The sequence below is a fragment of the Prionailurus viverrinus genome, chromosome A1 (genome assembly GCF_022837055.1).
Source record: "Prionailurus viverrinus isolate Anna chromosome A1, UM_Priviv_1.0, whole genome shotgun sequence".
Lineage (NCBI taxonomy): Eukaryota > Metazoa > Chordata > Mammalia > Carnivora > Felidae > Prionailurus > Prionailurus viverrinus.
The window spans coordinates 28,515,244-28,536,381 of record NC_062561.1 but is presented as its reverse complement, the minus strand read 5'-3'; the positions used below and the strand labels follow the sequence as shown (position 1 = coordinate 28,536,381).

General features: G+C 39.9%; 1 protein-coding gene across 9 annotated transcripts in view; it reads left to right on the top strand.

The window, feature by feature from the left end:
• Positions 1-21,138, top strand: part of DGKH (diacylglycerol kinase eta) — a 192,032-nt gene that overhangs the window by 83,625 nt on the left and 87,269 nt on the right. For 6 of the 9 annotated variants that reach the window (XM_047860464.1, XM_047860332.1, XM_047860392.1 and 3 more), the window contains 2 exons: positions 1,175-1,285; positions 3,365-3,445. In XM_047860464.1, coding sequence (XP_047716420.1) covers positions 1,175-1,285; positions 3,365-3,445 — 192 coding nt within the window. The other 3 variants (XM_047860703.1, XM_047860771.1, XM_047860625.1) reach the window with 3 other exon arrangements.

Here is a 21,138-nt window from a genome sequence, read left to right as displayed (position 1 = left end):
ACACATTTCCATCCCTTGTCATTCTGATAAACTCCTTCAAAACCCACCCTGAGCCCTCTGGACTTTCTCTGGACCACCATGCATAGTGATTTGACTGTGTGTTTGTTACAGTCACACACAGCTAATGATAACATGTGATGAGCGCTTACTGTATGCCATGCAATAAGTCTTCTATATGTTTTTAATGCATTCCTCACAACAACCCTCTAAGGTATGCCCTGGTATCATGCCCATTTTATAGATGAATAATAAAGGCATGAAGAAGTTCAGTAACTTGCCTAAGATCATTCAGCCACTAAGTGGTGGCCTTAGGAGGTACACATAAGGTTTCTGGCTCTAGACCCCATGCTCTTAATCATTACATTATATTGCCCCTCTACGTTGTCCACCATTATTAAATACTATATATGAGGCAATGTATACATCACACTTGACTGTAAATATTAGTTTGGTGTATTTGTCTCCTATATTATTTGTGACTATTTGGAGGGCAGGGAACCATGTCAAATTCACCTTAGCTCTTTGGGGCTTTGCACATGCTCTGCCTTGGTTGAGTCGAAAGAAGAAAACATTCTCTCATGTAATTTGTAAGACCTGGGAAATAATATTCAAAATGTCAATGATAGGGTGTCATTAACTCTGAATTTTCCTTTTTTTTTTAATGTTTATTTTTCTTTTCTTTTCTTTTCTTTTTAATTTTTTTTTTTAACGTTTATTTATTTTTGAGACAGAGAGAGACAGAGCATGAACGGGGGAGGGTCAGAGAGAGGGAGACACAGAATCTGAAACAGGCTCCAGGCTCTGAGCTGTCAGCACAGAGCCCGACACGGGGCTCGAGCTCACGCAACGTGAGATCATGACCTGAGCCGAAGTCGGATGCTTAACCGACTGAGCCACCCAGGTGCCCCTTTAATGTTTATTTTTAAGAGAGTGAGAGAGACAGCGTGCAAGCAGGGGAGGGCCAGAGAGAGAGGGAGACACAGAATGAGGAGCAGGCTCCAGGCTCCAAGCTGTCAGCACAGAGCCCGATGGGGGCCCCGAACCCACGAATTGTGAAATCGTGACCTGAGCTGAAGTCGGACACTCAACTGACTCAGCCACTCAGGCGCCCCTGAATTTTACTTGGTTTTGAATTTGATTTTCATCATGTTGTTATGCGTCTCTTTCTCCCCAGACCAGTATTAAAGAGGGACAGCTATTGAAGCAAACCAGTTCTTTCCAGAGGTGGAAAAAGCGTTACTTCAAACTTCGAGGCCGTACACTTTATTATGCAAAGGACTCAAAGGTAATTTGGGAGACTATTACTTGCAAGCGCTTGAAGTTGTGAATGGATTAAAAATTTTGGTTCTGTAAACTTTTTGTCTTAGTGCTCATGATAGCCTTAACTGTTCTGTGCATTTAGTATTATGAATGTGATCCACCTTGGACCAAATCCCAAGGGAGTCTATTTAAGTCAATTTCGTAGCATGTCCACAAAGGACAATCTTATGGGAAGGTTCCAAAGTAGTTTTCTTTCTTCCTTTCCGCTTCCCTTACAATTAAAGTAAAACTTTAAGTGTAAAGTTTATTAAATGTAATAAACTCAAAAATGTTGGGTTTCCCTCTTTTCTTGCTACCTTTTTACCTTATAAATCTTTCCCTGACCATGAGAGAGAGAATTGCTATAGTTGCTAAGAATCCATACTCCAGTTTCAGACAAGATTTGTATCCCAACTCCAGCACGTTCTAGTGGAGTGGCTGTGGGCAGCATGTGTTGTTCTGGGGAGGCTTAAATGAGATAATACAAACAATCATTCCATTGTGCTAGCAGTTAAGAATAAAAACCACAGTGAAATAAAATCAAGGCTTTAAATGATTGTTACATAACAGTTGAATAAAATAAGAATGATGTGGTTGGGTAAGAAAACAATGAGTAATGATGAGCTTCCATTTAAAACTGACATTTTAATATTCCTTGAGAAGTTAACATTAAGATGTCTTGCTGCTGTCTCACTTGGATAATTGATAATTTCCATATTAAAAACTGTATGTTTCTGATATAATTAGTAGAGTTATATACCAGGAGATAAAATCAAATATGCAAACAAACCTAATTCTTGGTCTGTGCAGCTGTAGAAGTAATAACCAAACCAAGTAATTCTATTTTAAAAGTCGTTATGTTCTAGGTTGTCCCTGATCTGGCTCCATGCTGACTTTTCACATTCATCTCTAGGGAAGCATTGGCCATTTGACAGCCTTCGGCCTCGCCCCATGTGTACCATCGGCAGATGACTTTCCCTCTGTCTCCACTTGATGAAACTCCCTGCTTTCTTTAAGATCCCCTCAGATATTCTTACTCCATCATTCATGAGAGCAAGAGTTCAAGTGTCTTCTGCTGGAGAAATTATCTGAATTTCATAGTATTCTGTCGGATTTCTTCTTTTCCACTTTTAATAGTCTCTCTTGCATTAAAATGGGTTGTGTCTGTTTCTTCTCCTGTGCTAGATTTTAAGTTCCTTCTGGTCAGGGAACAAGTCTAACAGGTTGGTTGGAGTGAAGTGGACTCACAAGCGCCCTGGAGATCTTGGGGGTGGTGGCGGAAGCTATGAGAGGACGGTCCCTTGTCTGCAGCCCCAGACGTGTGCTGTCATCCCTGCCCTGCTGCAGGGACGCGGAATGAGTGCGAAAATGGCCAAATGACCCAAAGTGGGACGGATACGTTCATTTACTAGAATCTCCTAATCTCCAAATGGAACACTAATATTAAAGATTCCGTTTCTCTGGAGTTTTTCTCACGGGAACTTTTTTTGATTGAAACCATTTTGAAGAGTACAAAAGAAACTTCCATTTTATATTTGCAGAGCACATTCACCTTCTCATCTGAACCCATGTATGGATGAGGAAAATAGGGTTCAGAAAGTTCAGGAATTTACCATGATCCGACCCAGGACTAGTTCTCATTTCTCACTTAGCAAATGTGGGAAGGAGGATGTTTGCCTGCTGGCAAAGTTGTTACAGGCTGTTTGTTGCCGGTCAGGAGGTGTTGCTTTGTGTGTACGTGTGTGTGACACAGTTAGGAGGTTCCCCATAAATTATGCTTCTAGAGGGCACACAGCATTTTGCATTGAAAGACTGTGCCAGGGTTCTTTAAAGACCTTCCCAGTTTGTGATTTAAGAGTTAATTGTGCTTCATGGTTTTACTCACTCTTCTTAAGAAGAAACGGCAAAGTGTCACGAATGACTTTCCTTTCCTTTTCTATTCCTAATTCCTGACATCACTTCGTAGTCATGGCCCGATAACAACAACAACAACAACAACAAAAATTATTGACGAGCATTGAGTTAGGTTTTCATTTAATGTGTTTGTGTTCTTTTTCATTAACAGTCTCTGATATTTGATGAAGTCGACCTCTCAGATGCCAGTGTAGCTGAAGCAAGCACCAAAAATGCTAACAACAGTTTCACGGTATGGTTCTATTCTGCTGACTCCCTTCTCAAAAGTCATAGAATGACCTTTCCTAAACATGTACAGAAAGTCCTCTTAGTTACCAACTGCGTGTCAACTGTTGTGCGTTGGAATTCATGCCAACATAATACACTTGATGAGTATGTTGTGTACCCAATACTGTTCATGATTGTTTGGGTCAATAAACCAAGGTATTAAATGTATTTAAGTATTTACAGTGTTTTCCATTTTAGACCTTTTAGTTTTTGTGCTCTAACATTTTTACCTCTTTTAAGTTTATTTATTTGAATTTTTTAATTTTTAATTTTATTTTAGAGAGAGCACGAGTTGGGGAGAGGGGCCGAGGGAGAGAGAGAGAGAGGGAGAATCTTAATTTTTTTTTTTTAACATTTATTTATTTTTTGAGATAGAGAGCATGAACAGGGGAGGGTCAGAAAGAGGGAGACACAGAATCTGAAACAAGCTCTAGGCTCTGAGCTGTCAGCACAGAGCCCGATGCGGGGCACGAACCCACGGACCGTGAGATCATGACCTGAGCCGAAGTCAGATGCTTAACCGACTGAGCCACCCAGGTGCCCCGAGAGAGGGAGAATCTTAAGCAGGCTCCACGCTTAGCAAAAAGCCTCATGTGGGGCTCGATCCCACGAACCTGGGATCGTGACCTGAGTTGAGATCAAGAGTCAGACACTCAACCAACTGAGCCACCCAGGTGCCCCTCACTTCCTTTAAATGTAATACTTTAATTCTGTTGTTTATGAATATTAAAAAAGGTTGTTTATCTTCAATCTTAAAAAGAATGTTTTTTTTCCTTCTGTTCTACTTTTGCTCTGTTGCTGCAGTTCAGGTGGTTGCTATAGTTCAGGCCTTCACTTATTCTCACTTAAGTAATTCATTTGATAGCTACTTAAGAGGTAGCCTCGGTTTCAGCGAATTCCTTCCCGATTACAAATCACGTTGCTGGAAGGAACTCACTGGCTCGCTGTTGCCGGTCAAGTGGCGTTTGCGGCTCCAACCTAAAGTCTCATAAAATCACGCCTCGGTGTTCTCGTGTTCCTGAGACTCTGTCCTCGTGCAGCTCCCTGGTCCAGGCTTTCTGTCTGCGCTCGGGCTTTTCCCGTTCCCTCTGGCTCGAATGATTCCTCCTCCTTCTGTAGCTGTTGGAATTCTGCCACTTCTGCAAAGCGTATCCACGTATCTCATTCTTCCTGTACTTCTTTCATTCAAAAAATATGATTTGAATACCCACTGTGCGCTAGTCACAATACAGTCCAGTGAAGTCCATCTGGGGTACTTTTTATAACTTCATATTCCTAGGCCCTCTAAGATGCACTGCTCTTGCTGTGTTGTTGCCCCCTGCACACTCCCAGCCCCTGCTCAAGAAGCTGCCACTACTGACAGAGGCGAGCTGTGTCCCTCTCCCAGGCATGCCAGGGCAGGGAAGGCAGACAGATGAACAAACACAGAGCAGTGCCACGGTAGAGGTAAGCACTGGCAGGGGCAGGGGTGGGGGAGGAAGCAAATGCATTCAGATTTAGCCATATTGATTTATGGGCACGTGGGATAATTCATGGTGTAAATATTCCTGCCCCTCCCCCTTCCCCAGGGAGAGTTTAGTTTGAGGAGAGGAAAGCCAAGAATAGAATCCTGGGAAAATGTTAAAATTTCAAGTTGGACCAATAAAGACAGAGCACTCGGAAGTATACGAGGAGTTTTAGAAGGTGATGATGTTAGGAAAAGCCTGTGGAAGATAGTTTTAGGACGGAAGTTTCAGACATCAAATACTGCAGAGAGGTCAAGTCAAAGAAGAGATGAAAGCGTTTATGGAATTTGTTACCTTGGAGGTGACTGGGTCACACTGATGGGAATGACTTCAGGGGCCGGGTGGAATGCATTAGGCTGCACTCCGGAACAAGGCGGGAAGGCAGGGAGGCCGGGGTGGATTGCTGGTTTGAAAAGGAGAACAAGTATAGCTAGAAGAATGTTCAGGCTTGAAGAGAATTTTGGTTTTGTTGTTGTTGCTTTGCTTTGTCTTTAAAATGGGCTTTGAATGTGTATGAAGAGAGAAAAGAAGTGTTAGACTCAAAGTTGGAGTGTCCAGGAAGTAGGGGGAGAATGGACGGAGCATGACTGCTGAATAAGCTGAAGGGTGTGGGAGCCGGAGCTCATGTAAAGATCAGCATTGATTAGGAGACAGAAAGTTTATGGAGTTAAGTGTGTGCAGGAAGTTCATTCATCTCAAACCTAAATACTACTGTTTTCTTAATGAAATTGAAGACAGGGTCATCTGCCCTGAGTAAGAGTTTAGGTGGCTTTGGAGTCGCTTCTGTAGAAAATGAGAGTTGGCACTGAACAGGGACCTGTAGTAGATCATGAGGTGGTAAATAATGTCTAGCAAAGATCGAGGTCAAGTTTAATAATGCACCTTATTTCTATGCCTGTCGCATTTTCTTTAGGATGGGGAGAGGAAACAACTAAATTGATCCAGGGTAGATGGTTTGTAGGATGTATCAGACAGAAAGGTAAAGGGATTATTGGATGTTTGAGGGATCAATAACTCATCCATCTTCCCCTCTGTGTTCTCGGTTCTTGAGAATAAAACGTAGGGAGTGAGGGACGGCTTTATTCATGGCTGAACAAGACCCAACAACCATTAAGTACAGAGCTTCTGATAAATTGTTGCTTCTTTTTCCTTCCTCCCAAGTGAAGGTGGGGTAGGGTGATGAACCACTTGCCTTCCCTAGTAGTCCTCTCTCCTCTGTGGACACTGGACGCTCATGGGGGAGTGGACAATCAAGAGTTTCTCCCCAAAAGGGATCTAGAATTTTGTTTGGAAGAGGGTTCCAAAATTTAAGATTTGAAAGATAGAACAATTTCAGGTAAAGATGAGGTCCAAGGTGTTGGTGTATATAAAGGTAAAAGGAAGTGAAAAGCTTGAATTTAAGAGAAGTTATTCAGGTCCTTTGCATAGCTCTTTCTTGGCCTACAAGTACATTCAATCTCTCCTGTTGTATCTTTTTTATTATAGAACTCACTATATTCTGCCTTTTTATTTAATTAGGTACTTATGTTTATTATCAGCTCCCTGAGGACAGAAACTCTGTCATGTTGTTTTACCTCATAGTAACTTACCCATAAGTATTTGTTGATTTAATTAATAAGATGAAAGTGTATTTTACACATGAGAAGACTTTTGGTTGAAATGTTTTCAAGAAATTTATCCACTCAACCAAACATTATTCCTGAAGTTTGTTGGTCCAGAAATGGGGAGACTAAAATGTTAGGCAGATTGCTTAGAGTCTTACAGCAAATCAGTTTGGTAGAACTTTCTATGGAATAAAATAGAGTAAGAGATAGATTTTCAACCAATAATTGGCAATCCTCTCTATCTTTAAATATTTAAATATCCTACCTTTCTGGATTGCATTGACTGCTATTAATGCTGTTATTTTAGCTAGTTCATGTCAAAGGTTAATGGTGTAGTTTGGTGGTATTATGGCTAGAGAATACAGGAATGGCCAAATTCAGCTTCACTACAGCCATGCCTTGAAGTCCCTAAGGATGATATATTGACAAGGGACAATAGTAAATGGAAAATCTATAATTAGCAAACAGAAAATGGAAATGCAGTGCTTTGCCTGAAAACCCAATGCCAAGCTCTCTAGTAGAACAGGTCCTAGAGCACTGTTTTAGAGACCACGGCAGAAACTGACTTAACATGGGAGGTTATTCAGCATCATTTCTGCCGCATTCTGTGGGTTACGAGTGAGTCACTAAGGCTGACTGAGCTTCAAGGGAGGGAACATAAACACCATGAGCGTTGCGTCACAGGACTTGTGGACATGGTTCAGACCTGCCTACTTGATGGTTACTTTTCCTTCCTTGCACAGTCCTGTGCTCCCATCCTTGGAATGAATAATTTTCTTGGTGGTTTTTTTTTTTTTTGGTTGTCTTAGTCACCTCAGGTACATGTTAGTTTTCAATTGCTTTGTAACAAATTACCACAAACTTTGTGGCTAAAAACAACGCCCATTTGTTAGCTGACTGTTTCTGTCGGGCACACAACATCGCCAAATTCCTTTCCTCTGGATCTCACAGTGTTGAAATAAACAGATTTTTAAATATATACAGATATGTGTATGTACACATCCACACATGCATATTTAGCCCTTAAATTGGGCTAATTTTAACCAAGGTTGGAGTTTCAGGTTTTACATGTGTCTTCTGCAGTAGACGGCAGTGACAATAACAACAAAAAACTAAAAGCATTTTCCGTGACATTAGGTGTCAGTGATGTGATCAGGGAATGGAAAAGGACAACCCTGACAGCCTTCTTGGCAATTTATAATCCTTCAGGATTCATTAACGTTCATCACGAATTTATGTGTAGTTTAAGTTCTACCATAGCACGTCTACAATGGTGGCATCCACGAGACGTTCTTAATTTTGTCGTTCATTTTCTAATTGTCTCATTTCCTTTCTTTTTTCTTGTTTTATTGATTTCTGCATGGTGTTCTGGTGTTTTATTTCCACTTTCACGTTTTAATTTTAACACACCACTGTGCTGTAGGCAAAGGTGTCCTTCTCTTAGACCGGAGAGAATTGACTTCCCCTTGGTCACACCAGTGCCTCCTGGGGAAGGGTCCCAGCCCTCCTGATGTGTAAGCCAGGGTGCTTCCTTCTCACACCGTGTTCTTTCCATCCGGTTAGTCTTTGCCCCTGTTCTCTCTCTCTTCTCACCTCCGCTGCTCTGTTTGTCTCTTTCTCACTTACCATGATGTGTATATCCCAGCTTTTTGTGACTTACTCGGTTGCAGACTTTAGACCATGAAGTCCAACAGTGTGGGTTTGTGTCCTGCTTGGCCCTGTCTAGTTACGTGACTTTGGACAAATGAGTTCACCTGTAACTGAGGACGGCGACGGAGCCCGCCTCATGGGGTTATGAGGATTAAGTGAAATGTGATAACACATCGCAATCCCCAGCCCAGTGACGAGCACATATAGTTTACCAAGCACTAGTGGCTGTCATAACCCTGAGGTCATTTTCCCCCCGTGCGCTTCACAAGTGGAAGCGTGTTGCCAATTCCCAACAAGTTTGGGAATTTTGAAGGAGTATGTGGATGAACTTTATCTTGAGAAAGCGTCCCACCCTGCCTATGTTTCAGAGGTGCAGTGAAGATTTATCTCCACTGTTACCTCATATTAATAGGTTATTCGGGAAAGCAACTGTGCTATAATGAATGAAATTTCAATCATACCTTGTTATGTAGATGTATATGATAAAGAACAGCTTTTTAATGATTTGAAAGCCATCACAATCACATTTATACATTAGGCTTTTCAAAATGTGTTGTCCAGGGGCGCCTGGGTGGCTCAGTCAGTTAAGTGTCCAACTTCGACTCAGGTCATGATCTCACGTTTTGTGGGTTCGAGCCCCGCGTAGGGCTCTGTGCTGACAGCTCAGAGCCTGGAGCCTGTTTCAGATTCTGTGTCTCCCTCTTTCTCTGACCCTCCCCTGTTCATGCTCTCTCTCTGTCTCAAAAATAAATAAATGTTAAAAAAAAATTTTTAAAAAAATGTGTTGTCCAAATGACTGCTTTCATTACATTTTAATGTCGTTTAGGCTACATCTTAAATGAGTCATCATTTTTAAGGAAATTATTGTATGACATTGTTAACACTTTTTATGGAAGTTTGTAAAGAAAGCTTTTTTAATTTTTTTTTTTTAACTAGAAAGAAATACAGAGGCAATTTATTTGGTTTATCTCACTACCCTGAACATTTTCAGTGAGCTATCTGTGGGTGCGTTTGGAATCTCGCGGTTACTGCACACCCATGCTGGCTTTTCTCGGTTGTGTAAAACACAGAAACCATGTGGTAGCATTTATTTTTAGAACTAAATGAGCACTGGAACAAAGAGTCATTTTAGTTCAGGGGTCACTTGCCACTGCAGACATGACTGAAAGTTGATTATCATTAGATTTGATTCCTCCAATGAAGTTTCAAAAAGTAGGCATAAAAACCAATACAGAGAATATAATGTTTATGGCACATAAAATGCTGAAAATTATACATTCATAGTATAACTGAAATGAGCAGCTGTTTAATGGGAGGGGGAAAATGTTCTTAAGAATTTGTTTACTTTTTTTATTAAAAAAAGTTTTTTTAATGCTTATTTTTTTAATTATTTATTTTTTTATTTTAAATATGAAATTTATTGTCAAATTGGTTTCCATACAACACCCAGTGCTCATCCCAACAGGTGCCCTCCTCAGTCCCCATCACCCACACTCTCCTCCCTCCCACCCCCCAAAAACCCTCAGTTTGTTCTCAGTTTTTAAGAGTCTCTTATGCTTTGGCTCTCTCCCACTCTAACCTCTTTTTTTTTTCCTTCCCCTCCCCCATGGTCTTCTGTTAAGTTCCTCAGGATCCACATTCTATCCACATAGAATGAAAACATATGGTATCTGTCTTTGTATGACTTATTTCACTTAGCATAACACTTTCCAGTTCCATCCACATTGCTACAAAGGGCCACATTTCATTCTTTCTTGTGGCCATGTAGTATTCCATCAACTGATGAAATGGATAATCCTTATTTATTTTTGAGAGAGAGGGAGAGAGAGAGATCACGAGCAGGGGAGGGGCAGAGAGAGGGGGAGACAAGGAATCCGAAGCAGGTTCCAGGCTCTGAGCTGTCAGAACAGAGCGTGACATGGGGCTCGAACTCATAAACCATAAGATCATGACCTGAGCCAAAGTCGGATGCCCAACCGACCCAGCCACCCAGGTGCCCCAGAACTTGTTTCTTTAATGTGTACTTTTTGTTGATTCTGTTTTCCCCTTAGCTTCCTCTCTATTATAATTCAGTTCATCTTCTCTCTTAAGAGAGATATCAGATCCTTTGAACCTAAGGAAGTGTCAGTTTACTTTTATCCACTAATACCTCAATCTTCAATTACAAAGGAAGGAATGAAAAGTTATTTTTATGTCATCTGTGAATGCATGTCACAAAACAGGTGTTTAGATTATCATCTAAATAAATAATCACTTAGATAAATAAGTTGCCTACTCTGATGATAATATTTACTATAACTACGATGTGCCATCTCGAAATGCTAATAATTCATTCAGTTAATTATATTAGTCCTGGTAGGTAGTATTATGCTCTCCATTTTATAGATGACAAATCTGAAATGGAGAAGCAACACCTAATACATGTAAATAGTGACAATCTGAACCCGTCCAGGTCATCTGGCTTCAATCTGTGCTCTGACCACTCTGCCATTGTGACTCTTTATTGTGGAGTTATTTTTTTTATTGTTTTAAATATTTATTTATTATTTTGAGAGAGAGAGAGAGAGAGAGAGAGAGAGAGAGAGAGAGAGAGAATCCCAAGCAGGCTCTGCGTCACCAGCTCAGATGGCAGATCTCACAAATCTTGAGATCATGACCTGACCTGAAATCAAGAGTTGGATGTTTAACTGAGTCACCCAGGTGCCCCATTTATTGTGGAGTTTTAAATGAGTTTGGTCAGATAGTATTCCTCTGTTTTTTTTTTATGTTTTCGGTTGCTTCTTCTCCTCCAAGTCAATCACAGAATTTTCTATAGCATTGCCTGATATACTGCTAAACACTTGCTGGTCATACTGCCGATTTAGAATACTATATTTTATTTTGGGCACTATATTTTGAATAGAAATGTTGATCAAGAGCTCCCAGAGGAAGGCAACCCATATTATACAAAGGTCTGGGAATCGTGGGATTGACTGACTTTAGAGGGCACTTTCTATCTGAAAGATTTGGGGAAATGACATCTTTTTAATATGTGATGGATTCTCATGTCTAAGAGGCAGTCGACAGGTTTTATGTTACTGCAGTGTGCAGGAGAAAGATTCACAGTTGAATTCACAGAGGGACAATTTTAGCTCTACTTAAAAGAGAACTTTCTAACATGAGTCATCTGATAGAACAGGCCTCTTGTGAGGTAATGCCTCTGTCCATTATTAGAAATCTGTAGCCCTCTCATTCCCTACGAACTGGAAGGGGCCTTCAAGAACAGAGTTCTCAGAGCGGACTCAGGTTCAGAGGGCTGAAATGAATTTCTCAAGGTTGGGTGGCTAATAGCTATATACAGCTAATGTAGAACTGGGGGCTCCCGGCTCTTGGGGTTTGTTGGGAGTAGGCAAGGAGTGATTTAGAGATTCCCAGGCACTTTGCACACACTGTCTCATTCTACCAAACAGCAAGAGCTAAGTGACCATCCTTCAAGAATGCTGTTGGAGAGACCTTTGCATGGTGTGTGTATGTGGCAAGGAGTGAGGGGAGATGGTGGGGACTGAAATTTCTTGCATACCCAAAGACTGTCTTCTTTACCACTGGATCCCCAGGGTTAACACAAGGCCTGGAACAGAGGGGAAAGACAATAAGCATTTGTTGAACGAAGGAAGGAATGTGCTGTTGAATGAATGAATGATAGACCCTAGTTTTCCTTTCAGAGAAATGTGTCATTTCAAGTTTTAGCTTTAAAGCACACAGTTTCCTCATTTCTCCTCAATGATGACGGATTATAATATACCCATAAATATTTGTATCCTTGTTGAACTCCTTACATCATGACCAGATGATATTTATGCTAACAATAAGTCTTAGAAACACGATTCTTGCCTGTGACTGATGATTGCAGTGGTCTCAAAATTATCAGATGCCTGATAATGGCAAACCACATATTTTTTATGTCTCTGTGGCTAACCTATTTTATAGCGCTCTAAAATGATACCACATTAATGCAATCTGAGTGGTTGTTTTGCCTCTTAAAATTGACTTATATGTAGTATAGATGGCTTTATACTATGAAAGCTGATAATTTAAAAGTGGAGTTTGAAATTTGCATTCTTTTTTCTCTAACTTGGACATCAGGCTTTTAGAAATGAAATGCATTATCATTGTTTCTGTAAGTACATCATGTTTATCTTTTCGTGTAACGATATACCATCTTTTCCAAGAGTATAGCCTGGAGAAATACTTCTTTAAAGTTATTATGAGCTTCCTCAGACCAAAGTTCTAGGCAGCAAGAAACCATTGGTCCTTTTGTAGCTAAACTAAAAACTTGGAGTGCTCTATTTGTTAGGCTCATAATGTAAGAAAAGCTATCAGGGCAAACCTGCTAATCCTTCTCCCCTTGAGAACCTTTGTAGGAATTTAGAGTTGCTGTTTTGTACAAGTAGATTGTTGTTCACGTGAATATGTTTCAGGTTGTACATGCCTTTTCAGGATGGATAAAAGCATGCCTACCACCAAGGACTCACAGGTCTGTCCTCAAAAGTGCTACTGAAAAACCTCCAAAAGACTTTAACCTGAGGTTTAATACAATATGACCAAGATACACACTTCACAGGATAGATTGTAAAGAAGGTTTTTTAAGTCCTTGGGTTCATCAGTGGCTTCCCTGCCCACACTATCCAGAATTAGCAGAGGTCATGAAACGTACTGTTTATGTATGCCAAGGCATATGGACAAGGCCACTTACCCACTGCAATAGCACAAGATTGGAAATACCCCAAATGTTTAAGTTAGAGACTGGTTGAAATGAATTATGAAATATTTCACAGAGTACAGTGTTATGCAACCGTGAAGAAGAAGGAGTCTGCTCTGTGTATAATAATGCACACCGAACTCCAAGTTGTGATCAGTGTGAAAAGCCAGATGTAGAACAGTGAGCATGTGTAAAATGTTACTCTGTGTTTGTTACTCTGTGCTTGTTTGTGTGTATGTGCAGGCAGCTATACATTTAAACCTTGAAAGATCGTATATTTGTTGTATATACAGAGCATTTCTCTGGAGAGATACGTAGAAGCTGACAGATATGTGCCTTCAGGAAGGAGACTTGGTAGCTGGGGGCAGGCTTGGGAGGGAGATGTATTTTTCGTCCTAAATATATTTTGAACGTGTTTGTTTGTGTCACAAATCCTTATTACTTATTCAAGAAAAGTTCTAAGTGCTACATGAGAGCCCTTTCTGGCAACTTCTTATCAGATGCATTTGACAAGAGTTATGGATTTAGCAGGAAGCCCATGTTGGACACTGCTCTACTGTTCAAGCAAACCATCATAAAGGCCATCTGTAACGGGAGGGAAGGAAGAGGTGCATGAGAGATCTTGTGGGAAAGACTGGAGAGCCATGGCCAACAGGAAAGGAAGGAGGAGAGGAGGAAACTAACATAGAGTTGTTGAATTTGGGAGGACTGCTATATAAATGATGCCTTTAATTACGGGTAGAAAACAAGAATACAAGTAGGCTTGTGGGGAGTGAAAAGAAGGCACTGTGAATTAGACACTGAGAATTTGAAATGATGGTAAGGTATCTTGGCAATGTCTAGTAGGCAATTGAAAGATGCTTTAAAAACTATTAAAATGGCTTAAAGTACTCCTTTGGTATCATGTTCATGGCTCTTTGTAAGTTTCTAGCATATCCGGTGTCTTCTCTATTCCTTAAGTATGATTGTGGTGTAATGGAAAATTTAGGTTTTGGAAATGTTTTAGTTTTGTGGTGACTGGTACAAACAAGATAATTATTTTGTTTTGAACTTTCCCATTACATACGTGTTCTGTACAAAGCAATTTACGGTTACAAACAAATAGAGCTTGTGCCAAGGGAATGAGGCTAATGCTTTGTTCCAATCTCTGGTACATTCTGAAAATATTAAATGTGTGGTAAAACTTTTAATGTGTCCATTAACTAGTACTCATGGCTAATTTACAGCAGAAGTGTGTGTGATAGCTTACATAAATAATTTCTAAAATCACTGTGATCCTTGTTATTGTAATTACTGCTAAGAAAAAACCCTCTCAGTTTCCAATGTACAGTGTGATACTTTCCGATACTATATATGATTATATGTCTTGTCAATATTTTGTTTTGTAAAGGTGCCTGGTTTGCAGAGACCTATCTATGTTAGCAAATTTTCTCCTTCACCTTCTCCTTCAACTTCTTCTTCTTCTTGTTATTATCATCATTATCATTATCATTATTATTAATTTACCAGCACCTTTTCTTGCTCATCTTTAAAGAATCTCCAAGTATGTATCGGATTGAGATATAACCGTACAGTTGCCCTGATCATTTTTAAGAGAAGAAAAAGTGAGCAGCATGTGAAGCCTTTTCTGCCTGTTCGTCCAGGGTAATGTCAGTAAACTCTTTGATATTCCTTCCTTGCTAGTAGATGGCTAGGGAGGCAGACAGAATTCATTTTCAAATCCTACATGGACCTTTCATATGAAAGATGGAATGAGATAATATATGTGATCATATTGACAGCAAAGCACTCTGAAAGTGTAAGATCTGCAAAAGTAATCATTCTGCTTATTTATCAAGATTACGGCCCCCTACACCCTTCTTATTTTTCAAGAACTTAACTATTAATTCTTCTGAGGAAAGGTTGTTTGCATCCATGGATAGTAATTAGAATTATGAATATAATAGGAAAATAGATTATAGTCTCATTGGTTTCCCAGTTCACTATTACAATAGCAAAAGCTGTAATTGTGTATCATAGTTATTTTATGAGTGTGGCAGGCTGAAGAATGGATCCCAAAGATATTTACATCCTAATTAATGTCTGTAACCTGTGAATGTCACTTTATATGGCACAGAGGACCTTGTAGTTTTGATCATGTTAAGGATCTTGAGATGAGATCATTCTGGATTATCAGTGGGCCCTGTGTAATCACAGGGGCCCTTGTAAAAGGGAGGCAGGAGGAATTAGTCAGGGAATATGTGAAGTTGGCTTGGTGCAAGGAAGGGGCCATGAGCCAATGAATGAGGGTAGCCTCTAGAAGAGGAAAAAACAAGGTTCTTCCCTACAGCCTCCAGAAGGAATGCAGCCCTTTGGACACCTTGACTTTAAACTTCTTACCACCACAACTGAAGAGAATTTGTTCAGCAGCAACAGGAAACTAATGCCATAGGGATTGATCAAACATTAATAACTACAGTTTTTTTGAATTCTAAGAAACTGTTAATACCGACTTAAATCCAAACTTTCTTTATCAAAGTCTTCAAAGAAGCAGTGGTTTATTATTATACATGTAATTTACCTATATAAATGATAGAATAGGATACCCCAGTAAGCATCATGGAAAGTCTCTCTTGATAGACTCCCTGAGGCCTTTGCCATGGCCTTTCTCCGGAGAGAGCAGGGCAGGGCAGCGAAGCCTGCCCAGGGACCACCGTTTTCTTCTGCGGTTTCACTATGTCCTTCTATCTTTGGTTCTCCAGTGAACCAGAGGCTTCTGGGAAGTTCCGAGTAGGTCCTTTACTCTGGAACAGAATCTTAAAGACTAGATAGTCCCCAAAAGATTTTAAATAGATGGCTTTCTTTAACACTTTCTGTATAGATTCTAACACGATATGAATTAGACCATGTTGAATTCATTTGCTTGTTTGAAACCTGGGTCCTGCCAGCTTACATGTCTCTATTTTATTGTTAATATTTTATTAAATGCTTTCAGTAAAATTTTGATTTTAGAGTATTTTGGATTTTTACATTGAAATAAAGGAAAAATTCACTTTTTAGAATGTGAGATACATTGGAAATCCTGGGTATGTAATGAGAAGGTTGGTACTTGATAGCATTGAAATCTGTGCTTCCTTTTTTCATGGAAACATATCAGAATTTATGTTTTATTTATATTTAATACTTTAAGGCAGTAAAAAAAAACAATATTAGGTTATAGAGGAAAATCAGATTAACATGGACAATGACTTTGTTATGAAGCCATTATTCTTAGTCAAGAAGCAGGTTTTGTGCCGACCTAATCTTAAGCAGAGTCATCAAAGCTCAATAATTATGGAAGTCGATGGGGCGCCTGGGTGGCTCAGTCAATTGAATGTCCAACTTTGGCTCAGGTCACAAGCTCACAGTTTGTGGGTTTGAGCCCCACGTTGGGCTCTGTGCTGGCAGTTCACAGCCTGGAGCCTGCTTCAGATTCTGTGTCTCCCTCTCTCTCTGCCCCTCCCCTGCTAGTGCTCTGTCTCTCTCTGTCTCTCAAAAATAAATAAACATTTAAAAATAAAAAAAAAGAATTATGGAAGTTGGGTTACGTGGATGGCTGTCTGTTAAGCATCCAGCTCTTGATTTCAGCTCAAGTCATGGTCTCACAGTTAGTGAGATTGAGCCCCAGTTCAGGCTCCTCACTAACAGTACAGAACCTGCTTGGGATTCTCTATCTCCCTCTCTCTCTCTGCCCCTCCCCTGCTCATTCTCTCTCTCTCTCTCTCTCTCTCTCTCTCTCTCTCTCTCTCTCTCTCAAAATAAATAAACAAACCTAAAAAAAAAAAAAGAATTATGGAAGTAAGATTTGCAACGCTGTCTTCAGCTCAGTCCATCCCACCCCATCTCACTCAGTGATTGGAAGACTTACCTCTTCAGCTTCTATGGACATTTCAGGTCATTTGATTAAGGAGACCACATTATTCATCTAATTTGAGTTTGATACAAGAGAAGGCCATAAAAGGTCAGAAACTTGAGTCCTGACAGGTATGGTCTGCAAGTTGAGTACAGAGCAAGGATTGAATAGAGCCTATATCCCTAAGACTCCCAGGTCCCTCACCTCCTTAGTTCCTTGAAGAGTTTTGCTTGGGGTTCCCCGATGTTTGGGTACAGTTGTTTTCACTGTGAAAACTTTCAAATATATACAAACTCAGGGTAACTGTGAACCCCACATTCCCATTGCCCAGCTCCTGCTGCCGTCTGCGTGTTGCCACATTGCTTCATCTCGTCTCTCTCTTTCCCTATTTTCTCTGGAATGTTTTAAAGCAAACCTTTCACACCATTCTACTTGACCCCTCATTCTTCAGTAGGCGTTGCTAGATTTTAACTCTGCTTCTTTTCCATCGTTCTTCTCAAACAAAGCCTGGATATGCAGAAGCTGCGGAAGAGAGAGGTTGCCCGTAGTTTCTGAATTTAGTATTTCGCAGTGAAGGAATAATCTTTTCTTTTGATTTTGATTTTACTTTACTTGTAATAACACTACTATTACTGTTTTGTTAACTCCTCATATAAGGAGTGTATTAGCTAATTGTAGACAACCCCTTTGGTATCTACATTTGTTTTTTTCTCTTCAATGTATTGTAACAAAACTAATTCCATACTTAATTTACAGAGCTGATTAAAGAATCAATGAGATATTGTCTTTTTGCCGTAAGTTTGTAGTCAAGTATTCCTGTAGAGAAGAAGACAGACATCTTCTTGGCAAAGACGTTCTGCTCTTGTCCAGAGGTCTTTTTCCTTTCTATAATTAGTACATTTCTCAGAATAATAGTTTTACATATTTACAAAAAAACTTCCATCAAAATTGATTCTGTCCATAGTTGCACTTCTTTGTAGAATTTTTCACGAATTTCATATTATGCTACAGAATTCTCAAAAATTTTTTTAATGTTTATTTATTTTTGAGAGAGAAAGAGAGACAGAGCATGAGCGGGGGAGGGACAGAGAGAGAGGGAGACACAGAATCCGAAGCAGGCTCCAGGCTCTGAGCTGTCGGCACGGAGCACGACGCAGGGCTCGAACTCACGAACCGTGAGCCGAAGCCAGACGCCCAACCGACTCCGCCACCCAGGCGCCCCTATGCTACAGAATTCTCAATTATTTATACCAAAGTTTAGGTAATTACTTGATTTATAGCTTCATTTTTGAAGTTAATGTTATATATACAAATGATATATAACTTCTCCTTAGAAAAGTAAGCAGCATTGGGGCAGACTTCCCTGTGTTCATGACTAATGCCTCCCTCTTTATTTTGAGAACCTATGCAGATGTTTGGTACTTCCTAGTCTACATTACAGGAATGCCCACAAAGATCAGTACGTTGTTATTCAGCTAGAATGACTCATCCATTGGAAGGATGATCAGTCAGCCAAAACCAGAAGGGTAGAATGACTTTCAAAGATCCTCTTTAACTTTCAGTAAAGGGTGTGTATGTGTGTTTTGTGTATAAATCTAAATATAGTTCTAAATAGACATCTGAAAAAATTTGTAGAGCCTTCTGAAAGGGAATAGGAAGACCTTAGTTCAGCATCCAAGCCATATGATTTAGGATCCCGTTCACAATAGTGTGCTATCGGCATGGCAGGATTTCCCTATAAATTCCAGCAATGGGTTAATAATTGGCTCTTGAGTGTATGTGAATGACCTGTCAACCTCAGTCTTATCGTTAGCCCACTACATCTTTGTATGTTATTTTACATCATTTGACATATTGTTAAATGTGTGCTCTGCGATTTTATGGAACTACTCTCTTCACGAGCACGTAATGCAGATTCCACAGTGTTTACAGCTATATCATGAGTGTTTACTATATTGCAGCAGTATAATAATGTCTCTTCCTAATATACAATTCTGTTATTTTACAGACTTAAATTATACTATCTGTTGAAAATGTCCACAGCTCTTCCTTTGCCAGATGCGCATTTGTTGTGACTGTACTTTTCTTAGTCTCCCACTAAAATTCAAGCATCATTTGGGAGAAAATACGCATTGAACCTTTATCATCTGGTAGTGCCTCAGAAAAATTTACTTTTAGGTCAGAAGTTGTCATCTTAGAAAATAGATGGGACTCGGGGCAACTGGATGATGAAACAGTGAAGTATTGATCCCAGAAGAAAAAGGAGTCAGTCTATCTATGCAGGACTTGCGAACTCAAATGCCTCCAGGGGGCCACTTGGTAATTTAAGTGTATGAAGTGGCCAGCTGAAGAAAATAGGTCTAAGCTGCTTGTACTGTGATGAGCAAAGTACCTGTCTAAAATGGATTTTAACTTGTTGTTGTTTTATAACTCACCACTTCTGGGTTCAAACAGATTGACCAAACAAAAACATCAGAGGTCGTCATTTGGTGACCTCTGTTATATCCCTTGGGGTGCTGTAGGTGGTAGACTATTTCAGATTGATACCATACAAAGGAATTCTGTTAGGTACAGATGAGAACACTGGAAATTGGGGAGCAGAAGGGTCCTGAAAAGGGAGATACGGAGCCGTAAAGATTAACAGCACTCTCTCTGCATTACTTAGACCAGATCCTGACTTGATTAAGGGACAGATTGGATGCTTCCATTGCCCTTCACGGCTGATAAGCAAAGATGTGCATCAGAATCACCTGTATAGCTTTGCCAAACTACTGATTACATCTGAAATTATCCATGCCTCCCTCCAAAATGAGATTTCGATTGACCGAGTCTGGTTTGGAGCATGTCTAGCTAAGTTTTGTATATTTTATAAAAACTCTTAGCTCCATGCAGGTGCACCCATGTGGTTGAGGACCTGTGCTCTTGGATGTAGAGTGCCCCGGGCCACTTTGAAATAGGGAGTAAGTGTCTCTACCCTCATGATACTCGCTTAGGATGAGAGACTACATTGCATTCTGGCGCATTTAAATTGTTCAAGTGAATTATTTCCTTTCATACAAGAGGAATGAAAAAATCAACATACACCACTTAAGAGTTGGATATATATATTTGAGGGCGGCTGGAAGAGGCAGGTATGTTAAGACCCAGCATTTGGCAACTTCAAGTATAGCAAACCTAGTTTTAAAAAGACATAATTCTACCTGATTTGGCTTTAACAAAAGTCAAATTATATCCCCTAAGTTATAAAAATTCAGGCAATAGAAAATTGTTATGAGTACACTTAGACTTCCTGTTAGTTCTGCTATCCAAGAAAGACTTCTCACTGCATATGAATTTTAATTTCAATCAGGCAGTTCAGGATTAATCACTAAGGATAAAAAAAATAAGTACTGCATTTCATATAAATGGAATCACACAGTATGTGGTCTTTTGTAACTGGCTCCTTTCATTTGGCATAATGTTTTTAAGGTTCATCCATGTTGCAATGCTGTCCATCTCTTTTCTTTCTTTTTAATTTTTTTTAACGTTTATTTTATTTTTGAGACAGGGAGAGACAGAGCATGAACAGGGAGGGTCAGAAAGAGGGAGACACAGAATCGGAAGCAGGCTCCAGGCTCTGAGCTGTCAGCCCAGAGCCCGACGTGAGGCTCGAACTCACGGACTGCGAGATCTTGACCTGAGCTGAAGTCGGACGCTTAACCGACTGAGCCACCCAGGCGCCCCTGTCCATCTCTTTTCTTACTCCATGTTTTAAAGTTTCCCTTTTTATTTTTGCCATGACATCTCTAGAAAGTGATACTGATTTTGAATTTCAAGTTGGGATAGCAGGGTAACTTTATAGATGAATTTGGGTCAAGAAACTGATTTGATTTAAACGGATTAATTATTAAACATGGCTTCAATTTTGCTTGATGTCAGACCTAGTTTTATTTTTTAATTAAAAAAAGTAATTTTTAATTAAAAAATTAATTTAAAAATATTTATTTTTTTTTTTATTTGGGTGTAGTTGACACACGATGTTACATTAGTTTCAGGTGTATGGCATAGTGATTTGGCAACTGTAAACCTTATGCTGTGCTCACCACCAGGGTAGCTAGCTACCCTCTGTCACCATGCAGTGCTATTACAATGTCATTGACGATATTCCTTATGTTGTGCCTTTTATTTCCATGATGTATTCATTCCATAACTAGAGACAAAGTAGATTCGTTGTTGCCTAGGGCTGGGGGTGGGGCCAGATTCGGAGGAAAATGGGGAGTTACTGTTATTAAGAGGGTTCCTTTTTGACGT